This window comes from Argentina silus (assembly GCF_951799395.1).
Source record: "Argentina silus genome assembly, chromosome: 16".
Taxonomy (NCBI): Eukaryota; Metazoa; Chordata; class Actinopteri; order Argentiniformes; family Argentinidae; genus Argentina; species Argentina silus.
This window is the reverse complement of record NC_139670.1, coordinates 10,294,346-10,319,149: the sequence shown is the minus strand read 5'-3', so window position 1 is coordinate 10,319,149 and position 24,804 is coordinate 10,294,346. Positions and strand designations below refer to the sequence as shown.

Genomic DNA, 24,804 nt, shown 5'->3' with positions numbered 1-24,804 from the left:
GTGGCCTGGGGAGGGGCCCGCTGTCCGACAGCTCGCCGCACATCTGGCCCACTCGCACACACACACACACACACACACACACACACACACACGCACCCACTCTACATCTCTCTTACACACACACACACACACACACACACACACACACACACACACACACACACACGCACCCACTCTACATCTCTCTTTCACTCACACATATACAAACATACATACACACACACACACACACACACACAAGCACAGAGGTATACATATATGCACTTGCACACAGAGGTATATATACACTTGCACACAAGCATGTACGTAACACACACACACACACACACACACACACACACACACACACACACACACACACACACACACACACTCACTCCTTTATGATCATCAGTTCCCCCACTCCATTACCTCCTCCATTTCCTTGCGAGTAGTGCTTTTTATTTAATCCATAGAACCAATGGAAATACGATGGAAAGTGTCTTCCTCTTTAGGCGTTAATGTACCATACGCTTCAGATCTGAAATAATGTTTACATTTGACAGAAAGTACATAGTGGGTTTTAAAGTTGCTGTCGAACATTTAAGCTTGGCAAGCTGACTGCAGACTGCCTCACACTACACAGATCTGATGCTATCTTCCTATAGAGTATTTTTAGCCCTTACATAGCCCTGTATAGTCCTTAAGATAGCCCTATTATAGCCGTATGTAGCTCTTACGTAGCCCTATATAGCCCTAATGTAGCCATATTTAGCCCTTACATAGCCCTGTATAGCCCTGTATAGTCCTAACGTAGCCCTAATGTAGCCATATTTAGCCCTTACATAGCCCTGTATAGCCCTACATAGTCCTAATGTAGCCCTTAATAGCCCTAATGTAGCCATATTTAGCCCTGTATAGCCCTACATATTCCTAACGTAGCCCTAATGTAGCCATATTAAGCCCTTACATAGCCCTGTATAGCCCTACATAGTCCTAACGTAGCCCTATGTAGCCCGAACGTAGCCCTATGTAGCCCTAACTTTAATAATGAACCCTGTAAAGTGTGTCAGGAGAGCATTATAGTACTGGAGTGTTCTGATGCAGTCTCTATGTAGCTCTAATACGCTAATGAGAGCTACTATGTCAAGCTAAGTGAATACTGAAGGAGTTGTTCTCTGACCCTTCTGTGAGGTCAGGGAGTGAGTGGTGGAAGCCGAGGGCACAGTGACTGGCCGGGGCAGCTGGGGTATAATCAGACAGTGATCTCACCATGGCATCCTAAAGACCTGGTTAACAGGCTGGCAGAACAGCATACCACCAGACCAGCAGGTGATCCCTGTACCCTCTGGGGAAGGGCATGGAGACTGGCACCCTGATGCACTACTTCCGTCCACCCTTTTCTTCCTTCCTTCCTTCTTTACTTCCTTAACCCCTTTCTCCTTTCCTTCCTTTCTTCTCTCCTGTCCTTCATTCTTTCCTTCCTTCCGTCCTGGTATTGTAAGAGGGAGTGTCTACTCTAGCTCAAACTGTGTGTGCGTGGGTGATGAAACTCAAGGAAGTCTCTGTTTGATTGGAGCTAAGTTAAGGCCCAGTTGGAGTTTTACGGTGTGGAAAGTGTTTCTTAGTAATGTCACTAACTTCATGTAACTCTTGTCCCACTTGCCACATTCAAAAATGATCTATACATGTCATTTAATACATTTTTAATAAATGTTTTCACAAGACAGCACTACTTCTCAGAAGGGTCAGAGGAAATGCCTAATATCACTAAATCAATTTGGCATTGCTTCTCATCACAACGTCCAGATGTCAGCTCTGAAATCAAATCACATTTGACCAAATAAGTGCTGATTCTATTCCTCTCCGAGAACGAATCAAGCCAGTGCCGTCTTATCATGGCCATCACTCTAGGTAATCAAACCTGGAAGTATCAAGCGTGCATTAGGCCAAGCTCACCCAGGTGCTGTGTCGGTGATTATTGATCTAATATTAATAGACAGAGTGTGTGTAAGGCTCATATCAAATCATCCCCGCTTTATCATATCCCCTTTAATTAGACCAGTCTTATTTATTTGTCCAGTCCTGAAGTGTCTGGCTCTGCTCCGTGATTGGACAAAAGAGTCTCTTTAACTCTTCACGATAGAGGAGAGGGGAGAGACACCTCCATTACTGGATAGCAGTCTGGATGAACACTGGACCGTCCTTCACCCAATTCAGTTTCTGTACCCATTTAGCTGTTGTTGACCCGTGTGGTTCTGGTTCTGTTCACTGTGCAGACCCGGCCTCAGACGGTCCCTCTCTGGAGGCTCAGATGAGGCTAAATCGAGCGCGGCTGGCCGACGACCTTAACCAGAAACTGGCCCTCAGGCCTGGGCCTCTGGAGCTGGTGCGAAAGAATATCATTCCCCTAGACGCCGCCGTCACACAGGCCGCCATGACAGGTATCCCAGAACGACGGCGTGCACGTAACATCTGCAACTTCACGTGTGTGACTCACAACCACTGGCGTGTGTGATTTTATGATAAGGTTGGTGATGATAAGGTGAGGTTGTTATAATAAAGGTGCACGTCCTTGTTTCAGCCTTAAGGTGAAGCCCATGATAGCTTCCGTTGTGAATTAACCTCTGCTACTCACTGACTAAAGCCATTATGACCCTCTGGTGTGGAGTTGTGGTATTGCATGTACAATACTTGCGCTCTCTCTGTAGCGTTGGTGCCATCACATGCAACAACTCCATAGCATCAACAACCGACTCTGTGGCAACCATGGTGCTTGAAGGCAAACCACAAAAGCGTACTTTACGGTGCACTATTTGGAAGAACCCTCATGAGATGCCCTCCAACGAGTCCTGCAACCAGGTTTTGATTTAAGGATTCCCCCTAAGTATCAACATTTGGGCATCTCGTTGCAACATTCCAGCCCTGCGATGTTTGTCTTCCATCCTAGCATCTTAGTCATCCACCCTATATAAGCCCTGGCTGTCCAGCCAATGTTTTTGTGTACTCTTGTGTGTTTTTGTATACACTTGTTTTATGTTTTCCCCCTTGGGCTCTTGGTAAACATATTGAGTAAGGCAGACACAGAGTCAGAGCGCGGTAGTTTACTCTTCCTTGCTAGGAACAGGGGAGGATAGTTTATTGAGACGAACGGCAGCTGTATTTGGGTCCACCCTTTTCGTGAGAATGTGTCTGTGTCTGTGTCTGTGTCTGAGTGTGCGTGTGTGTGTGTGCGTGCGTGCGTGCGTGCTGTTGTGTGTCCCACCTCCTCCCCAGGTCTCTGTTTTGACTGTCTGATTTATATCCACCTACAAAGGTATCTGATTGGACAAGGCTGTTACTCAGCTGTCCACCCCCCCCCCCCCAATCCCCCAGCCTTGTTATTGCCATGGAGCCACCCATCCCATCCCATCCAAATCTAGATGATTTCCTCAAACTTCTGTTTGATGATGTTTGTGAAAATATTTGACCACTGCAGTTTCAAAACATCAAGTCAGAGGTCAAGTGCTGGGTCCTATGGAACATTTAGAGAGGAATGCTTTGCATTTCCTGTCATTCTGCTGCTTCAATCTCCCAATCTCCCACACAGCACACATTATGTACTGTAGGTATATAGGATGTTGGATAACATGTTGTTGTATCTTGGAAATGGTAGAATGCTAGGTATCAGGACATAACAACAGGGGGTGAACACACACTGCAACACAAATAGCACAACAGCAACACACACTGTCCAAGTGTGTGTCCTCTCTGTGACCGAGTGAGACAGAGGTAGATGTTTCTGAGAGAGAGAGAGAGAGAGAGAGAGGGGGGGGGGGAGGGAAGAGTGGTTGAGCTCAACACCAACAGGTGGGAGGAAATAACACCCAGGCCAGTGATGTGTGTGTGTGTGTGTCTGTACATGTGTGTGTGTGTGTGTGTGTGTGTGTGTGTGCAGGTTCATAGAGTGACACAGAGCGGGGCTGGCTGTGTGATTGAAACCAGGGTCTGCTCTTGGCAGGTCACATGTTCCGATACTAAATGAGAGTCCCCACATCTCTTACCTCTACCCCCCCCCCCCTCTCTCTCCATATCCCCCCCCTCACACACACACACACACACACACACCCTTTTACCACCCCCTCCACTGGCTTTGTCCCTTCGCTAACCTCAGGCCCACCTTCTCCAGATATCGCAGCCTCTCTCAGCTCAGCCAGTCAGAGCCCTGTTCACTATCAGCTCAGCCAGTCAGAGCCCTGTTCACTATCAGCTCAGCCAATCTGGGCTGTGTTCACTGTGTAGTGGTCTTGTCTGCCTCTCCCCGCTGCAGCGTAGCACCTCAGGCCTGAGTGTTGGACAGGGTGCGAGTGACTGATGAGCAGTGTGTGAATACCAGTATTAAACAGTGGAGAGGATGGCGTCAGTGTTGTACTGTATACACATACAGCTATGTGCACCTTGACAGTGAACAGACAGGCTCACACACACACACGCACACGCACACACACACACACACACACACACACACACACACACACACACTCCTGCAAAGACACATGCAAGCACACACAGACATTCACCTCTCAATACAATCTCTCCCTTCGAAAGCACTAAGAATTTTCATTACCTTTCTCATCATTTTGCTTTCGTCAAGGTTCTGTTGCCACGATGGAAACAACTACCGCAATGCTTAATACTTATACGCCTTAAACAAGTCTTTGTGTGTGTGTGTGTGTGTGTGTGTGTGTGTTGTTTGTGTGTCTGAAGCGGCCTGTGCCTTTACTTCGTGGTGTGGCGGGTTACGGTGCACTTTCTCATTCTCATTCCCCATTCTCTCTCTCTCTTTCTCTCTGTCTCTCTCCCCCCTCCAGTGAACCATGGTAAGTTCCCCAAGCAGGAGGACTCGTATGCGTTTGAGGAGGACAGTAGCAGTGACGGTCTGTCACCAGAGCAACCCCACAGTGACGAGTCCCAGGGGTCCGCATGTCCGTCTTCAGAGGCCATGGGCAGCACCCCCTCCTCCTCCTCCTCGCCAGCCTTGACAAGCCCCCGACAGGTGAGCCCCTCTCTTCCTTCCTACCTTCTTCTCCTCCTTTTTCCTTGTCTTTTCTTCCTCCTCCACCAATTTGTTCTCTCCCTCCATTAATGAACACACCACGCGCAACCACGGCCCCTATCCCCTTAAAAACATAGGCCTACCTCAAGTCAGTGCTGTATATCACATCACATACGGTATCAGAGACGACTTGGTTTTAGTCTGCCCCCCTGTGGTGGCTGCAGCATACTACCCAGACTCCCTAGTGACCATTGGTTGGCCAGTGTGTGACTGTTCTCTGGCACGTGTCACATTCCAACATGCCACTCTGCCTGCGAGAGCGTGCTGCTGGGTGCAGCTTCCTCTAGTTTATCAACTAGAGTGCATTCCAAACCGCTAGACTCTCTGTGAGTGACATCATTTTTAATGGACATCGCTTTGAACCAACGGTCGCTGTATAAGTACGAGCCAAAAATAGTTTTGCTAGTGTTTGGCTTGCTTGTCTTCCCGGCTTAAAAAATCATTGACAACATCAGAGTGTATATTACCTGACAATATCAATATGCCAACACTGAAAACATTGTTAATTATTGTTGAAAATATCTAAGCATCAACTTTGGATATGTTCAGTTATAATGTAGTCTACATTTTCATTGAGTTTCATCATTATACTAAGTCTGTGTTTGGTATTGGGGTGCAGGGATGTCAGAACAGGGACCCTCCTGACCAGGGCCATGAAGAAGGCCTGTTGGGCGCACATAACAGCCAGACGACCCCACCCATACCTGTACCTGCTATAGTCAAGGTAAACACACACACACACACACACACACACACACACACACACACACACACACACACACATATCTGTACCTGCTATAGTCAAGGTAGACACACAGACACACACTCCACCCATACCTGTACCTGCTATAGTCAAGGTAGACACACACACACACACACACACACACACACACACACACACACACACACACTCCACCCATACCTGTACCTGCTATAAAGGTAAACACACACCACACACTTTTATTTTCCCTGATTGTGTGGACTTCTCCAACACGCATGTTTGATACCATTCCATTCCATGCATTACAATGAGCTTGTCCTCCGATTACTCCCTCCAGCCTCCCTTGTTAGAGTAGCAGGCCTAGGAGTGCTAAACTGTTGTAAACTGTTGTAAACCAGTTAGCTGGGGAGGTCAGCCATAGACACTCTTGACAGAGTGTCTTACACTATTATGAAGCATGCAGCATGGCCACATTTTGAGAGGTACATGTTCTCACACTCTCGCTCTCTCTTCATGTATTTCCACTATGCTGAACTCGGAGCAGTCCAAGACGTCGACGGACAAGAACCGCCACAAGAAGCCCAAAGACGTGAAGCCCAAAGTGAAGAAGCTCAAGTACCACCAGTACATTCCTCCGGACCAGAAGGCTGAGAGATCTCCCCCTCCCATGGACTCAGCCTATGCCCGTCTTCTCCAGCAGCAACAGCTCTTTCTACAGCTCCAGATCCTCAGCCAGCAGAAACACGCACACACACACTCACACACACACTCTCAGCACACACACACACAGCACACACAGGCCCAGGCCCAGGCCCAGCAGCGCCAGCCCAGTTTCAGCTATCAGCCCCTGCTTCCGCCTCAGACCCAAGCCCAAAAGTGAGTCCCCTGGGCGGGTAGATGGTCTAACACTAACCCCCTGTCACATATCATCCATAGCTGTCTAAAATGGCTTTGGGGACGCAATGAATGATTGATTGATTGAATTGAATTAACAATTAACACATTGTACAGTACCAACCGATTTGAATTGATGTTTTATGACTCAACAACTACCGTTACTCCGAGTATACAGTATTGTACATTATTGGCTTTCCGTGCACAGAGAAATTGTGCATTTTTATTTTGCTCGGTGGACCTACTTCTGACAAGCGCCTTATGTTCCCCTGCAGACAAGCGATTGAGCAGCAGTCCTGTAGCCCCAGCGCTCCCGCTAGCACGGTCAACTGCAGCTCCTCGTCTCCAGTGAAGACCACCTACCCTGGTCAAACCAACATCTCACCTGTCAAACCTGGGCCTCTGCCACCCAACCTGGACGACCTGAAAGTAGGTGCTCTCCACAGACAGAGGGAATGAGATGTTGTGTGGAGTAGAGTAAATGATAGACGTAGCTACCACAAGTCAATGCAATACATTGTGCCTCAGTGCTTGTGGTGCCCCATCTGATGTCTTCTGTATCCCTCCCTCCCTCCCTCCCTCCCTCTCCCAGGTATCAGAGCTGAGGCAGCAGCTGCGTATCCGAGGCATGCCCGTCTCAGGCACTAAGACGGCCCTTATTGAGCGACTCCGCCCCTTTAAGGACCCCACAACCAGCCCCTCCCACCCGGGCTCCAACGACATCACCACGGTGACCTTCCCCGTCACCCCAACGGGGTCTCTGTCCTCCTACCAGTCCCCGTCCTCCTCCAGCGCCCTCTCCCAGGGGGGGTACTACCCCTACCCCAGCACCTCCTCCACCCCTCCCATCTCCCCGGCCTCCTCAGACCTCTCCCTCAGTGGATCCCTGCCGGACAGCTTCAGCGACGTGCCCATGTCCTCTCCTCCACAGTTCGGCCTCCAGCCATCCCCAGCCCAACTCAGCGCTGAGGAGGGCCTGGGCGGAGGCAGCCTGCGGGGAGGGGAGGGCAGAGGGATGGAGGGTCTGGAGGCGGAGAAGGATAAGATGCTGGTGGAGAAGCAGAAGGTGATCGAGGAGCTGACGTGGAAGCTACACCAGGAGCAGAGGCAGGTGTGTAATCACACCACGCAATTCAATAAATCTTTATTGACAATAAGATCACACATACACATACAGTACACAGAGACGGGTAGAAAGTAGAAGGGAAGTGAAAAGGGACGCTGGACATTGTTATTACAGTGTTATTACACAGTTATGGTATTGCATGATTGCACCTTTAACATCAATGTTTGCTACAGGTGGAGGAGCTCAAGATGCAGCTACACAAGAGGAAGCGTTGCCACGGAGCCACACAGGACGGCCTCCCCACCCCGCCCCAGCCCCACCACCCCTCCCTGCACCCCCAGCACACTCCCAACCTGATGGGTCAACATTTCTTTGGTGTGACGGTCAAACAGGAGCCCATGTCCCTCTCCTCCAGCTGCCCCCTCTCCTCCCCCAAGCACATGAAAAGCCCTCCCGTGAGCTGCATGGAGGGCCTGGGACACTGTGGTACCTCCCTGGGGGGTCCACGGTGCATGGACACGGGCCCGCTCTGTGGAAGCCCCGCTGGCATGTCGGCCTTCCTCAGCCCCCAGTGCTCACCTCAAGACTCCCCCATCGCCAAGACTTCCAGCAGCCCCCAGCCCTCGTCCCCCAACAACCCCTACCTGCTGTCCCCTCCGATGGGCAGAGACATCTGCAGCCATGCCCTAAACCAGGGAGGAACCAGGCAGAGAAACATGCAGGTAGGCCTCAGTCAGTGAGTTGTGTTTCTAGTGTCAACACATGTGCATGTGTAGTAATTTTTTGTGTTCAGAAAGATACATAATTGTAAAGTATAACCAGTTTACTTACCTGGTAAAGTTTTGACAATTTCTATATTTTGATGTGGGATTAAATGTAATGTACCTATTGTGGCTCTCTATTCACACATGGTATCTACAGCAGGGGAGGCTGGTGGAGGTAGAAATCGGAGGAAGTACATGTTTGATACCATTCCGCATTCCATTCCATGCATTACAATGAGCCCGTCCTCCGATTTCTAATTCCACCAGTGTCCCCTGATATATGCTATAGCAGACTGTTACTGAAGCTGAACACCATTGCTTCCACTCCACAGATCCAACAGAAGACTGGTGGTCAGTCTGTGAACTGCTCCTACCCGTCTGACCAGAGGGGCCTACAGGCAGTGTTCCCCAACTCAGCCGATGGCGTTCTGAACCACAGGGCGTCCGCAAAGGCCAAGAACCCAAACCTACAACAAAAGGTAAGGCTTATATATATTGTCTTACCTTAGTATCTACTGTGGGCAACGCCGTGGTTGAACATCATTACACGTCTGAGTCACCATCATCACTGAAGAGTCGTCATCACATTCACTTAACCATTCTTCTGCTTTCCATTAATTTGTTGCTTCTTTCTGACCCTGTGAGACATTTTCTATAGTGAGTTTCATTGTTACTCTCGTCACAACCATGACTCCATGCTTTGAGAGGCCTCATTGGTACCAGGAGAGGTCTCCTGCTCCATCACACGTCCCGTCTCATTGTGAATATTTTCACAACAGCTCCACTCTTAGCCCCATCTTTTTTTGAGCAGGCAGCGCAGGCGCATATATACATTTCAGGGATTTAGGATTCTGACATTCAAATGCCCTTTATACGTCAACTAACACATCAACACAACACAAACAATTCAAGCTCCTTTTTTTTCTCCTCAGTAATACAACTTTTTCACCTACTTTTCATATAGATGGCATTATTGCCCTCTCCCCGGCACGTTGGCCTAAAGCGCCCGGTCTCCTCCCCCGTCTTCTGTAGCTCAGATTCAGCTGCATCCGACTTAAGACAGCCCCCATGCTATGAGGATGCAGTCAAGCAGGTAAACTAAAGTCCACACAAAACTCCTCATGACCAGACCATTGCTGGCCAACGCTTTTTTGATCCGTTGTTCCCTGTGTGGCAATCGCTTTCCTCTGTTCCCCCTCTCTCTCTCTCTCTGTCTTTCACCTGCTTTGCACCTCTTCAGTTCATCCATCGCTTCATCCGTTGCACACACTTTGCACCCTTGACCAAGTTGACTTGACTGGGTTTCTTGAAAGCGGACTGCTATGTGATTGTGTGTGTATGTGAAGTTCAGTTGTTCCAAGTGCCTCATACAAGGCTGTCGGACCACCATGAAGTCTGAATAAACTTGTTGAATGTAGTTGTCTAAACTATGAATATAAATATTTGATAACATTATTGTTAATCATGTTTTGTCTCTTGACCCAGGTCTGAAGTATTGTTCAACTATCAATGCATTGTTATAAGCCTGTTAATAACAACTGTTATTACCCTTCCAGCAACTGACCCGGAGTCAGCAGATGGATGAGCTTCTGGACGTGCTCATAGAGAGTGGGGGTGAGTTGATAGACTCTGAATCAGCCCAAACAAGTCACGTTAACCATCACAAATGTGCATCGATCACAGTGCCTCAGACTCACATTCACATTGGTGGAAGACTTGTTTTGAAGGGCAATGCCATTTTCTGATGAATTAATTGTAGCGTAAGGAGAAGCTGGCTTTGCACGTTTTTGACCATGTTTTTGACCTCATAATGAATGGCTGTAGGGAAGTGAGTAATTGCTTTGCGACTCACAAAGGTTTCGGTTGCACCCCTCTATAACACTAGCCAGTCTGCCTGCCAAAGTCACCATCTATCACCCCTAGAGAAACTCATTTCCTTCTTACATGGGTATTAAATCCCACTCTGTGCTGTGACCCTCCTCCCCCCTTCCCCTTCTCTTCAAGAGATGCCAGCTAACGCCAGAGAAGAGAGGGAGAGGTCCTGTGTAACCAAAGTTGTGCCTCACATTACAGTGTCCCCAGGGAGCACCGGCCTCGCCGTCCCAAAGTTCCACAGACTCTACGAACACCTGTCCCCCTCCCAGCTCCCCTACGACCACACAGCCAATCACATCGCTGACAGCCACCTGGAGACCCTGCTTGGCAGCCCCATTGGCCGGGGGGGCGAGGTCGCCCTTCTCAAGATGGTTGCTGAGGACGGGGGGCAAGCAGAGGAGGGGAGCGGCGGAGTGGAGGGGTACCCCAGCCCCCACAACCACCATCACCCTCATCACCCCCACCAGGACAAACTACTCCCCAACAGAGACCTGATGGACACGCCTACGCCTCTGTCTCCCATCAACACCAAAGTGTCCCCTGTCCCAGAGGCGCAGGGGATCATCGGTATGACATTCAGCGAGGCGCCTTGGGAGACAATGGAATGGCTGGATCTGACGCCGCCAAGCTCGGCAACGGCGTTCAGCGTCGTTCCACCTAACGGTGGACCCAGCATCTTCAACACAGAGTTCCTGGACGTGACGGACATCAACCTGAACACCGCCATGGACCTTCACCTAGAGCATTGGTGAAACAAGAGACTAGCTAGCGACTAGCTAGAAACGAGCTAGCGACGAGCTAGCTAACAAATAAACACAGCAGGACACTAGCTACCGACCACTGGTGAGCAAAAGACCAGACACAGTATTGACCAGTTACCAAAGAGACATAGTAGGAGACCAGCATCGGTGCAGGTGCCAAAACCTGTTCCATGTTGAGCTGCAATGGAAATGTTTAATGTTCGTTGCTACAACAACATTGCCTAAATTTACCAAAGAAACACAGTGGGATAATCAAGGCCCTGCAAGGACTAATAGGCCTAATACACAGTAGTTTATAGTTCACATCATTAGATAAAAGAGGTTTTATTTTGTTGTCATACACAATATCCATTCACTAGGTGCTTTTTGACATGATCTTTGTCCACGAGGACACTGATGCGCACAACTACCGAAGCAGTATGACTCGATGAATAACAGATGTTCATTATTAATGAATGTTGTGGACAGACGTATTCCATTATTGCCTTATGAAAACTCTATTGAATATATGCAATTAGTTTCATGCAGTTGTTAGTGTTATTCCATCTAGACTTGAAGAGACATATTTTCAACACTCAATTTATTTTTTTGAGCAGAGTCTATGTTTGTATTACTGGAAACGAAAATGAAATTACAAACTGAATTGGATAACATTGAATGCCAAATTTGTAAATATTATATTTTTACTGACAGAGACATGTTGAAGTCTGCATATTTGTCAGTGGTGTGGGAGAAACACTTTAGATGCCATCACAGTCAAATGTATCATTCTATTATGTAGTATAATATCTTCAATGTAAATAAAAAAATATATCACATTGCACCTTGATTAGCAGAGCACACGTTGTCACACTTTGCTTAAGCCTAGATTTAACAAGGAAAGCATTTGATTTGCCTTGACATGCAAGGATTCACATGTGTAGGATTCCTTTCACTTTTATCTGGTATATTTATTCACTAAATATAATAAGACTTGTGGACAAAACATTTTTTTATTATGCAAAGCCGCTTGTCTTACCGCAGGTTTGATATACAAATAATTTTTAAAAAACGGTCTAGGAAAGCAACATTTTTCTCTCCCTGTCTGAAACAAGTTTGTAATGTTAAGAAGGTTTAATGAAATCAGTTGTGAATGTGAATGTGTGTTCCATGGACTGTAGGAAGAGATGATATTTCACTTGAGGTTTGTGCCTTAAAAAAGTCAAAAGAGAGCTCCAGTCACAACAGTACAGTCAGAGTCAAGTATTGGAAGTTAATCATGGTCTAATTTTCATCTCTAATATTTTTGCCTTAATATCTTCTTTTTATGAAATGTGTACGTATTCGACCTTGGACATTTCACCCATTCTTTATATGTTAGAGATCATCACACCTTAGAGTTATTTATTTTTTATTTTTTTTAATTTATACATTGATATTTATATCTGACATTCCTTTTAGATAAAATGGGATTCTTGATTTACATGGGAACTCCTATGCTGCCATTTTGATTGAAATGGGATGCGAAGTGAACCAAACAATTAACAAAGAAAATATTAGATTTTCTAAATATCTATCTCAATGTGATGAAAAGTACTTCATATTCAGAGGAAATATCCATATATACCAGCACTTGTGAATATCAAAATGTAATATATACAGTTTTGACTACCCTTACTGTGAATACGGCAATACACCACAAACTTGTACCCTTGTCAGTGTTTTATGTATAATGTGCGATGTATGAGACAATCAATTACAGTACATTATAAAAAGAAAACTGTAAACTGGTATTAAATCTTCCTTTATGCTGGAGAGATTCCATACAGAATTAGTACAATGCTTATGAATCAGGACTGTAAAATATTTCTACCCAGTTAACTGAATGTTTTCATAGAAACTGTGAATTTAACAAAACTATTTCAACCCGTCCATACATTTACATACAGCTTAACTAATGGGACGGGCCTAATCAGGATGAATATAATAATGTTTGAATGTAAACGTGCCTATTTGAATGAAAACTATACAGTACTGTATAGTAACACCACAAAGCCATTTTTTCTGCAAGATATGATGATAAAGTTGTTGTTTGGGGGTGAAATGGACGAAACAGTCAATACACTAACAGTGTGTACTGTATGTGTTAAAACTACACACCATCTATACAGGTTATCAGGTTTGGTTTAATACTCATTCTTTCTTTTTGACCAAAGAAGTGGGATCATCTCCCTCAACAGCTATATCAAAATGTTTTTAAGTTGAACGCCATTTTTTTCCTGTGACATTTGAAGTAAACCATAGTGCACTTGTATACAGTATTGGTCCCATGTCATCTTTCTTAATTAGTTGAGGTGTTTTATAAATAGTTTTAAAAGTCCATGTTCCCTCCCTTCTTACCTGGCTTGTTTACTATGTTCATGGCAGGCAGTTGGCCCTACTTTATGTTGGTGGGGTTGAATCTCTTTCTTTTCATTATTTTTCCTTTTCATAAATCACATCTGACAGAAAGCTTCCTTGTTGCTTGGCCACTGAATAGCTTTACAATGTAAAAATCAATATTTGTCCACACCACTGTATTACTGTAGAAGAGAAAGCAATAAACTTAAACACAACGAAACGTTTGTCTCTGCTGTTTCCACCTTTGTCAATAACAGATGACCAGGTTTCACAACAGTTGTTGTATTTTCTCATTGTGAACTTTATTTGTTTTTTAACCCTTGATAAAGATACAATATAATACTCATTGCCCTTAATATTATCTTATAATCTAATATGAACATTCTAATAAATTGCCATTTATACAACATGTATTCCTCCTTGAGAAATTATATTCATCAGTTGACAATTAGCATCCCACATCCATAACCAAAGAGCAAAACAGAAGGGGGGACTAGCAATGAATTCATCCTCCCATTTAGTTTACACGAGCATGGGATATTTCAGAAGCGTCCAACATCTTGGAACAATGCAGGTAGAAATGTATTACATAGAGCGAACACGTGTCCTTCTCTGCACTACAGAGAACCAATGTTTGGCCTACAGTACACGTATCTATCTAAATGTTGTGTGACGATCCCCTCTCCTGAATAATCCTCATGTATGCAACATTTCTGTACTCAAGACCACGTCCCAAACCCCTCACATCGGTTGTCAGTTCCCTACATGGCTGACATGACATCCCAATACTTTTCAATGCGGCCATCATCCCCCCTGAATATCACATACAGTTTGGTTAACTAGCTAACTCCAAGTTACGTGATCATTTCGCTTCTCTAGATTTTACACAGACTGTGGGTGACCCAACCAGCACGATCCGGCTCTCTGAGAGACACAAAGATACAGGGTGCATCTAAATAGTCTTAAGTGGCCTCATCTCCTTGACCCAAACTGATCTGAAAACATGGGAATAGGTGAAAGCAATATGGTGGAAGCCTATCAGTTTATTTGCTTTCACCATTCCAGGTCTTTCACATTAGTGCAGACAAAGCAAGGAGAGAAGGGCTATTGAGGTGCACCAAATGTGCTGTGGGTTTTGGAGAGGAGAACGGAACATTCCATCAGTGCAACCTCTGGTATCATGCTGAGTCACTGAAGAACATGACAAGTGCATTATTGATCTAAATCTTAATCGACCCCTAGACACTACACCCCGAGACCAGTGGAGGCTGGTGGAGGTAGGAATCAGAGGACGGGTCATTTCAATACATGGAATAGAATGAGGAATGGTATCAAATACGTGTACCATTTGTCATTCTACTCCATGCATTACAATGAGCACATCCTCCGATTTCTACCTCCACCAGCCTCCCATGCCCTAGACTCCTATGGATCTGAGAGGATTCGATGGGTATAATAAGCAACGTGGTAATAGCTCTCCTGATTGGCTTGGTGGGAATTCTGGCATATTTCAAATACCTATCCAATCTTCTCAGATCTACAGGAGTGTATATTAGGGGGTTGGGGCTAGGATTCCTGTTGGGGAATTCGGTGTTTGTGACCAGAAGGGAGTGAGCAGTTGAACTGTACAGTGCTATATGTGACTGCTGAGGCAAAGGCGGGAGCTCGGGCTCATTTTCAAAGAGAAACACAGAGGCCCTTTCTCAATTGTTAAAAACTCGATTCCTCGCATCCTCTCCTCCGTCCTCCACTCGCTCCCTACTCAAACCGCATTGGAGGAGAAGATCTGGGTTCTTCCCCTTAGATATTTTCCTCAAATGTTTTTTGAGCAGTGGAGGATGTCAGGAATTGAGTTTCTAACAACTGAAAGAGAGCTGTTTGTCAAGCAGTGAAAGTGATTCTGGACCTAGCGGTGAATTATAGAGCCGGCAGCCATGTTGATTTGACAATGGTTGCTTGCTGTGGAATCCACCTCAGGTCATCCCAAATTCAGAACCATGGAGTTAGACTGCTTGACTAGGTGTTGCTCAGTCTGTTTGTTCTCTTTGGACAAATGCACCTTAACTTCCGAACAGATCCTGCTAGTAACGGCAGACTGTTTGAAGATGTACATATACATACACATTTACAATTGTGGACAAGGGTCTTATCATCCTACTGTAGGTTTTACACCATTGAAGCAAATTTCATTTTGCAGTGACGAACAACATTTGGCTTTTTTTCTTAAGTGAATTATGCGTAAAGAAAAAACGGTCGTAAATTGCATATTGAGAAAACAAAGCCACGCTACACTGTCAACCTGTTTACAGAGAACACTTTTGCATACCCATTTGTTTACAATGAGAGAAGGTGTCATGACATACTGTGATAAAGGGTGATGTTTAGACAAATCTGTCTGCAGACATCTGTACATATTTCAACAACATACGGTAGAGGTGAACACAAATGCATACATAGAGTCCACAATGTACAATCGAAATGGATGACTATTTTGTTCATAACGTCATGAGTCACTTTTCAACAACATTTTATTTGGTAAGTTCTGTATGTGTTTACATCGATTTCAAGTATATACTGTATATATGTACTCTATTCCTTTTACTACCACATAAAAAAAGATGAACATTGCATTTACGTACTAAGCCAATTTGATGTCTTCAAGTTTTGCTGTCTGAAGATGAATGATAATCTAAATGTTTTTTTCCTCGACATTGAACAGGGTGGTGGGGAGCATGAGGGGGTGTATCAGTGGAGGCTGGTGGACGTAGAAATCGGAGGACGGGCTCATTGTAATCCATGAAACGGCATGAGGAACGGCATTTCTCATTCCATTGCATGCATTACAATGAGCCCGTCCTCTGATTTCTACCTCCACCAGCCTCCACTGGTGTGTATAATGATATTGCACAGGGCGATTTGGAATTGTTCCCATTCTTTGGAACATATCAACAAACAGGTGATACTAAGTAACTCTGTGCATCTGAGGGCTAAGATGTCATGCGTCGTGTGCCGCGGTGTTAAGTATCCCCCGTTTTGTGTCGCGGTGTCAAGTGTCCCCCTCCATCAGTCCACATACATGGGGGAGATGGGAGAGGCGGGGATTTGATCCAGGATCCGAATCACGTAGCTGGCCACGTCCACAAACCGGTCTTCGTACATCAGAATGAACGGGTCTTTCTGGAAAAAAGGTAAACATTAAATTTGATTATGAGCTCAGTTCAGATAAATCTTCCTTGTCCCATTGCTGGGCAATTTGGTTGCAGTAGTATAAAAACAAGAGACAGCATGGGAGCCACATTCAGCTGCATATTAGGCCTACAGCACATCTAGGCCTATAGGCTTTAGCCCATGTTCCATCACCGGTTCTAGTCAGGGGACATCATATAGCCCACATGCTTCCCATTCTTCATGTTCACATGCTACAAATGTTATACATATTTGATATACAGGCACACGGCCTTACCAGCAGCTCCGTGTACTTTGGCCTTTTCGACTCGTCCTTTGTAAGGCTGGAAGAGAACATAGGAAAATAGACAATTAGCAAAACACCACTTGTCCTATTTTTGCTGATCATTCTACCAGCAGAGTGCAGCAGAAACAAAGGCTTTTTTATTGAATAAGTTAGTCAAGTCAAGTCAAGTTTACTGGTCATATGCACAGGATACAGGTGGTAAACTGAACAATGAAATGCTTATTTTGCGAGTTTCCTCTAGTAAAAAAAAAAGTAAAGTAGAAGACTACATGCCACTACAGGTAGAAGTGAGTCAGAGTCGTTGTTTTATAGTATTACACAATAGCATTGCACCAAACCATACTTGCTCCATTGAAACAGATGTGGATACCAGGGGAGGCTGGTGGGAGTAGATATCGGTAGGACGGGCTCATTGTAATGCATGGAATGGAATCAAATAAGTGCAATGGAATGAGGAATGTTATCAAACATGTGTTTGACACTATTCCTCTTTCCATTCCATACATTACAATGAGCCTGTCCTCCGGTTTTTACCTCCACCAGCCTCCCCTGATGGATACTAACCATAAGTTGACAAAGTTGGTGAATCTGGGGGAGAACTGTCTGTCCTCTGAGTTGCTGAGCTGGGGGGGCTCTCCCTTCACCACTTGTGTCAACTGATCGAAAACACTATTCCACTTTGGGTATGGAAACCTCCCTGTGGCCAGCTCATACTGTGGAGACAGGTTAGACACCGTCAGGAAACAGAGTTCAAACCACTTACTATAGACAGACCATCAACCTGCCTGTCCGCTAAACCCCCTGGGTTCATAGACATACTCACATGTATATGAAACATTTCACAGCGTATAACATTCTATTTGCGACAATATTTCAGTCATGATCAAGTTGGTTCCACGTAGAGTTGGTCAGCGCAAAATATACGTATTGTAAGTCGCTCTGATAAATTAAATAAGTCAAATAAATTAAAATGACTGTCTTACCAGGGTGATTCCCAAACTCCAAACATCAGATCGGACGTCGTAGCCTTGCCTGGAAGCGCTGGGGTCTATCCTCTCCGGCTGAGATTCAAGAAAATAGCCATGGCATCAATAATGAGCTTTACAGTTACAATTCTGATCTCTACACATATTCTAACTTCTGTGAACGTAACTCAAGAGCTACAGAATAATCTTCAATTTACATTAATGTAAAATCATAATATACAGTATGTGCAAGTCAAGGTTGGAACTCTTGTCTTTCCTTACCGCCATGTAGGGCCTGCAGCCTGCATCTCTGGTCTTGGCTATGGAGTCCACCAGCTGTCCGCTGATGCCAAAGTCACACAGCTTGATGTTTCCGTTTCGGTCCATGAGAATGTTGGAAGGTTTGATGTCTGGAGTGGGGATAAAGACAATACAATGTCAAGTCAAACTTGCTCTATGATGTACGGTACGGCATACATTCATGGAATGACTGGAATTACCTTAAAAGGGGCAATCTAGCTGGAATTCAAACAACAAAGCGGTCATCCTGCCATGTTTTTGGGTAAACAGCTGACAGATGGGGCTAGAGAAATGTAACCATTCTCAAATACTTAGACCGAGCTATGGATGCAGGGACTGACCATCCATGAGATCAACATGATTGTTTTAACCATGTTTTTATACAGTGTTTGTTTACAATTACATTGTTTACATACAGTAAGCCAGCTTGAGGCATTTATAATTCTTCAAGGATCAATAGCTATATATTATTAATTTAAAAGTCCAAAAATGGATGGATTGCTCTATTGTACTAAATGTTACTGTACTCATGCAGTTCTATTGTATCAGACAACCATTGCTTACCTCTGTGAATTATTTTCAAGTATTCTTTTAAGTGGTTCAGTGCTTTAACGGTCTATAAAAAAAAAAGAAGAGAAAAATAAAAAAACATTAATTAAATTCTACCCACCAACAGCAGCTGTAGTCATTAATATACATTATATATGGCTATGGAAAAGTCTACAAAAAATGAAATAAAATACTTACTGCTAATGTTATTTTGCCTAATATTTCCTCTGGAATGACGTCATCTAATACACAATATACATATTTGTAGAATTTGTCGAATGAGGTAGACATAAGTTCCATACAAATCCAACAGTCGCCCTGAAAGAGAGAGATTGTGTGAGTATACAGTACATTTCAAGTATGCAGCATAAATATGCCTGCCTCACACCACAGAAACAGGAGATTGGCCCATAGGACAGAAGCCTTTCTGGCTTGTGTGTTCAAGGCTACTTACTACTCTCCCTAACATGATCAATCCAGCTTAGGAGCAGGGGAGGCTGGTGGAGGCATAAATCGGATGACGGGCTCATTGTAATGTATGGAATGGAATGAGGAATGGTTTGGTGTGTTTGATACTATTCCTCATTCCATGCCATGCATTACAATGAGCCTGTCCTCCGATTTCTACCTCCACCAGCCTCCCCTGCTTAGGAGGGAAGAGAGTGTGTCACTGACCTCTCTGAAGAGAGCGCCGTAGAACTGGACGATGTAGAGACAGTCATAACTCCTCATGACCACGTCTAGATCCATCAGCAGCTGCTTCTGCTCCTTCTCATCCACTGTGGAGCGGATTCTCTGAGGGACAAACAACGTCAACAACAACAACAACAACAACAACAACAACAACAACAACAACAGGGATTTAGCACCAAAATCATTACTTTGGTCATAAATGTATCCAGACATCATTGTGGGCTATTAAAATAAATCTGGGAGCCAGTCTAAGAATTCCTCTTCACTTTGTAATGCATTTTCAGTTTGGAAACCATTTCATAGAAATCGATTGACACTGGGTCATTAAGGAGGGCCTTTTTTTTTTTTATGCAGAGCTTTTTTACTGATTGGATTGCCACTTTCTGTAATAAATAATCTGAGGAAGATGATTGAAGTCCAGGGATGGTGCCCAGACTGAGAAGCAAAGCCGCGCCGATTACACTCTCAGGCTGACACTCAAGACTAGGTGAAGAGGACAGCTGGTCACCTTGACTGCCATGATCTGGCCGCTGGGTTTGTGCACCATCTTGTTGACGGAGCCATAGGCCCCGCGGCCGATCTCCCCCAGGTCTCTCAAGTCCTCGGCTGTGAAGTCACAATGCTGCTCGGGGGAGATCTTCAGCTTCCCCGACGACTCGATACTGTGTGTCCGCATCCGCTCTCTGGGAGGGGGAAAGAGGAGGGGGAGGGAGGATGAGAAAGAGATGGAGAGAGAGAGAGAGAGAGAGAGAGAGAGAGAGGGGGTGAGAGAGGGAGGAGGCGGAGGACCGTTTTTGAGGAGCATAAATTAAACATCAATGAGGAAATGCTAAATAATGTATTAACAATCCCTAAACCTCTACGATTTAAAGACATTTAGGAAATGCCCTCAATCCTTTGCAATAACACATTCTTATCATTTCCTCAATAGCACAGCAATGTTGATAACAAAACGCAGTAACAGTATTAGATCTGAAAACCAAGACAAAGAGCAGAGAATCATAATTACGCCCCAAACCAGTGCATTTTCCCTTCACATGACATTAGATACGCCTGGATATGATGCTCTTTCCCAACAACAAGAGCTGGCTGATGCAGAAACAAAGCACTCAGGCTTGTGAACAGACCCTCTCTATAGTCAGTCTTCTATTTATGCAATATAACATAAGGTTATGATATGTATTGTACTGGAATATACTGTATACATGACAACATAATCCCTGTACAACATGGACATTTAACAGCCACTTTTTATCCAAGTGATTTACAGTGAACACATACACTCACCGAACACTTTATTAGGAACACTATACTAATACTGGGTAAGGCCTCCCTTTCCTCTCAAAACAGCCTCAATTCATCGTATATGTGTGATATATGTGTGAGTCTACAACTTCAGTACATATTTGTATATGCAAGGATTCTCAGATTCATCTCCTTGCCCCCTCGGGAACATGATTTGCAAATCCACGTATCCAACTATCCTAATCCCCAGAGTCATAAGGACCAGCCACAAAGCAGCACCACAGTAGAGTGCTAGTGCACATAGAGTAAGCATTGCTGCTAACCCTGTCTACTTACATGTGTGGGTTCTGGAAAGAGGGAGCCGGTGGGTGGAGGGGGAGCCTGGTTGCTGGTTTCACTGGAGGGTTGGCGAAGTTCAGCTTCAGAGCTTTACGTTTACCTGGCAAAGGACAGAGGAGAAAAACACGCATATCCATCCAACGCATATGTGTTAGATAGAGAGAACAGTGCTAGGCTTGAGGAGTTTAACAAAGTGCTGCTGATGATGATCAGATGAAGTACATACTCTATGAGGGGATGTAACAGAACACGATGGGTTGAAATGAGCATGTGTCATATTTCATAATCTAATGAAACAGGCCATGTGGCTACTGTCGTTTTTTCTTTTAACCAAGACAAACGTACTTATCCCTATGACCTTTTGATACACCCAAGTCAAGTCCATTAAAACCCTTTCACTGAACCAGTACATAAACCCTCCTATGGTCATGCTAACCAGGAGCAGAGAGAGAGGACAAGTGTGCAGAGTATACCAATACAGTATCAATCAGTGGAGGCTGGTGGTGGTAGAAATCGTAGGACAGGCTTATTGTAATGCATAGAACGGAATGAGAAATGGTATCAAACACACATTCCATGCATTACAACATTCTCAGATTTCTACCACCACCAGCCTAAACTGGTATCAACACATTATCAGTCATGTATCAGAGAGTGGAGAACATTATCATAGCACCATCTGTGTCACTGGCCCATGCTAGGAGAAACATTTGATCAACGTTCATACTCTGATTTAGCCTCATTTATCGAACAAGGTGACCACCAATGGCTTAAATCTCAAGCATGGAATTCAAAGGAAGCACAAAATGCATTTTAAACACAAGCAAAGTGTCCAGAGGTACAGGGGTTCCCAGTGTCGAGGAAATGCAGGCATTTAATTCCCATGGCATTACTCAATAAGCTTTATAGATTTATAAGGCAAAGTCAACAGGACGTCAACTAATTGTTTACAGTGCAAACCTGCATATTGATAACTGACATTGGGATTCCCTGTACTGTAAGAGACATTTCCATTGTTTACATTTTAAGTGAAGTTCAGTTATAGACTTGAGGAACATTTTCCTCAAGATGCCAAAGAGACCCAACACCCTCACTCAATCAGATATGACATATTCTATTTAATTTCACTTAAATATACACTCACCAAACACTTTATTAGGAACACTATACTAATACTGGGTAGGGCCTCCCTTTGCTCTCAAAACATTCTCCGTGGCATTGATTCCACAAGATGTTGGAAACATTCCTTTGAGATTCTGGTCCATGATGACATGATTGCATCACGCAATTCCTGCAGATTTTTCAGGTGCACTTTCAAGCTGTGAATCTCCCGTTCTACCACATCCCAAAGGTGTTCTATTGGATCCGGTGGATTCCCGACACCATTGCACCACCTCCACCATGAGAAGGTGTACAGGTGTTCCTAATAAAGTGTTTGGTGAGTGTATATATTGAGAGTTGCTTAATTACCCTGTTCTGATATTAAACTACAAAAAGTAAAAATACTAAAGCCTACTGTACAGTACATAGTGATATGAAAGTCTTGAGTCATCTTTGACATAGCCTATAAGCCCAAATCAGGGGTGCAGTAATCCTGATAACCTTTAATGCTCAGGTGCAAAAGGACCCTCAACCTCGACTCCACCTTGCATTAGTCAAGAGCAGTGAACAGTGGACAGACTCCCCCACTACCAGAGCACCACACAGGCTGCGTCCAAATATTCTAAAGGGGCATCCTCCCCTCTCCTCTTTTCTGATCTGAAAGCAATATGGCAGATGGGATGCCCACCAGGATGTTTGCTTTCCCCTGCCCAGCTCTGTAGGTTAGTACAGATGGAGAGAAGGAGACCAGGAGAGGAAGACACTTTAGACTATTGGGACGCACCCAGAGAGAAAGGGTCGGTGTGCTTTGAGAGAGTACTAATTAGTACTAATGCTTACTTTGGGGCACTCCAGACAGGCTTATCTGAAACCCTGAGGTAAAGAAAACACATTTTACTACATTTTACTTTGGGGCTTTTCTACTGTAAACGTGAGAGAGCTTTCCAGGCAGTTCAACATTGTACTAATCTAGTTATCTAAATTAATGATAACAGCCATCTTCAGCAAGATTTGCCACTCAGCAACAAAGCCATTTCGGGAGGAGTAATGTACACCGAAGCTCAGATACATAACATTCATTTCATCAGCTTATCTGGCTGGATGACAACTAACTAGGGTGCATAACTGAAGCTCTCAAGCACAATAAGCGGGTTTTGTGATTTCATGTTATCATCCTACCCAACAGTGAAAGCATAGCATGACTACACTGATTTTTGAGCTAGGTTGATTGACTTTCCTTCACTATTAATTAGGCCTGCAGTTGATTGTAGTGTACATGGATTGATGGAACAACTTAGGCCTACTCAAAGCCCTTTGGGGGGTAATGGCATAATGAACATTCCAAAATCGAATGAGATGGAACCCATACAAATTAATGAAAACAGATGGAATACAGAATTAGGAAATAATTGAGGAAATCAAACACAATAGAGAAAGGGAAACAATTCAAACACGGATGTTTACATTGTGGCGTCTTATGTTGTACTATCACCAACACAACATTAACATTATAAACCTAATATACTAAATCCTATAAAAAAATTAGTAAAAGTACCTGTTTCATTTTGACATCTCCAGCACGTGTTGGTCTCTGCAAGGTTTAAATAAAACATTTGATGCTAGCAATTGCGACAGATAAGCATGTATCTACAGCTCCCATCTAATGGATGCCACTAAGGAAATACCATTTACACATTGCAACATATTACTACGGCTGCCAGCCCGACACCCTGTCAATCAATAAAGCTGCCATTGTCAACGCAAAAAAATCATATTAGCAATTATGCTTCAACAACTGAAATTGACATCGAATTCGGATCATTTAAAATATTACAACTTGATAATAATGCTGTAGCTATAGGCTAGCCTACAAGTGAAAAAGGAAACATCAGTTCTCCAAGCCTGGTAGGCCTTAGTAGTGAAAGCAGAAGCTAAGTTGGCTAACACTGATTGATCGAAATTCAATGACAGCCCACGTCGTTACAATGTAACAATTCTAGGATGGGGCATGCTCATTACAGCGATTAAGAATTTATACAAAAAAACACAGCGCAGAAAACCGTTCTACTGAAACACTACAGGCCTAGCGATACATCAGTTCAATATACTGCACCATTGCTAGCTAGCTAGTTAGGTAGAGTCTGGGTAAAGATTTCTTTACAGTCATGTTTTCAAAGAGCTAAATGCCTGTGTTCAAGCGAAAAATCGACATTAAAGCTATTTGTTCTGACCTTGCATGCTGCTGACGGTTGTCAGGTGTTGCGTCTGCGGGTGATGTTGGTGCGATGTGGATCCTGCGATGTTGCTGTTGTTGCTGGAGGTTGTTGAGTTGCTGGTGGGACTGGGAGTCGCCATTGTTGTGTTCGATTCCAGCAGCGCCCAGGCTGCAATGCAGAGAGAGCAAACTTCGCCCTCTCTCTCTCCACACGGGACACTGCGCCAGCCCGAACGCAGTTACACCACACGGCCACGTCTAGGGACGCTCACGTAAGATTCAGCGCAACACTATTACGCAGGAATGGGTGGGGGTTTCCATAGGGTTGGGCCTCCCTTACACTTGACACACTTGTCACTTTTATAAAAGTGTGTATGCATATCCCTTCCCC

General features: G+C 44.6%; 2 protein-coding genes across 3 annotated transcripts in view; one reads left to right on the top strand and one right to left on the bottom strand.

Moving 5' to 3' along the window:
* Window positions 1-13,792, top strand: part of myocd (myocardin) — a 20,490-nt gene extending 6,698 nt beyond the window's left edge. Inside the window, exons 3-13 of the mRNA XM_083687879.1 lie at window positions 2,259-2,423; window positions 4,830-5,014; window positions 5,694-5,798; window positions 6,340-6,671; window positions 6,965-7,118; window positions 7,282-7,800; window positions 7,989-8,477; window positions 8,852-8,998; window positions 9,484-9,612; window positions 10,076-10,133; window positions 10,524-13,792. Of these exons, the coding sequence (XP_083544005.1) occupies window positions 2,259-2,423; window positions 4,830-5,014; window positions 5,694-5,798; window positions 6,340-6,671; window positions 6,965-7,118; window positions 7,282-7,800; window positions 7,989-8,477; window positions 8,852-8,998; window positions 9,484-9,612; window positions 10,076-10,133; window positions 10,524-11,146 (2,906 nt within the window). The 3' untranslated portion in view covers window positions 11,147-13,792. The remainder of the gene's footprint in view (window positions 1-2,258; window positions 2,424-4,829; window positions 5,015-5,693; window positions 5,799-6,339; window positions 6,672-6,964; window positions 7,119-7,281; window positions 7,801-7,988; window positions 8,478-8,851; window positions 8,999-9,483; window positions 9,613-10,075; window positions 10,134-10,523) is intronic.
* Window positions 13,793-16,372: 2,580 nt separating this feature from the next.
* Window positions 16,373-24,593, bottom strand: map2k4b (mitogen-activated protein kinase kinase 4b). Of its 2 annotated transcripts, XM_083687880.1 has the most exons (13): window positions 24,430-24,593; window positions 23,754-23,789; window positions 23,039-23,071; window positions 21,095-21,197; window positions 20,022-20,196; window positions 19,496-19,615; window positions 19,019-19,138; window positions 18,836-18,887; window positions 18,254-18,381; window positions 17,990-18,067; window positions 17,571-17,719; window positions 16,998-17,043; window positions 16,373-16,711 (listed from the first exon to the last, which is right to left on the bottom strand). In XM_083687880.1, exons 1-13 carry the CDS (start codon window positions 24,551-24,553, stop codon window positions 16,598-16,600), a joined length of 1,278 nt encoding a protein of 425 aa, XP_083544006.1. In that variant the 5' UTR covers window positions 24,554-24,593; the 3' UTR covers window positions 16,373-16,597. The 2 variants fall into 2 exon arrangements, with proteins under 2 accessions (XP_083544006.1, XP_083544007.1); XM_083687881.1 differs by lacking the exon at window positions 23,039-23,071.
* Window positions 24,594-24,804: the final 211 nt, after the last annotated feature.

Bases quoted from the DNA above. Each gene is read 5' to 3' on its own strand.
- map2k4b (XM_083687880.1), bottom strand. From the start codon at position 24,553: ATGGCGACTCCCAGTCCCACCAGCAACTCAACAACCTCCAGCAACAAC. The intron at 23,790-24,429 runs GTCAGAACAAAT...TAAACCTTGCAG, and splicing joins AACCGTCAGCAGCATGCAAG to AGACCAACACGTGCTGGAGA. The intron at 19,616-20,021 runs GTGACCAGCTGT...TTTGTCCCTCAG, and splicing joins GCCAGATCATGGCAGTCAAG to AGAATCCGCTCCACAGTGGA.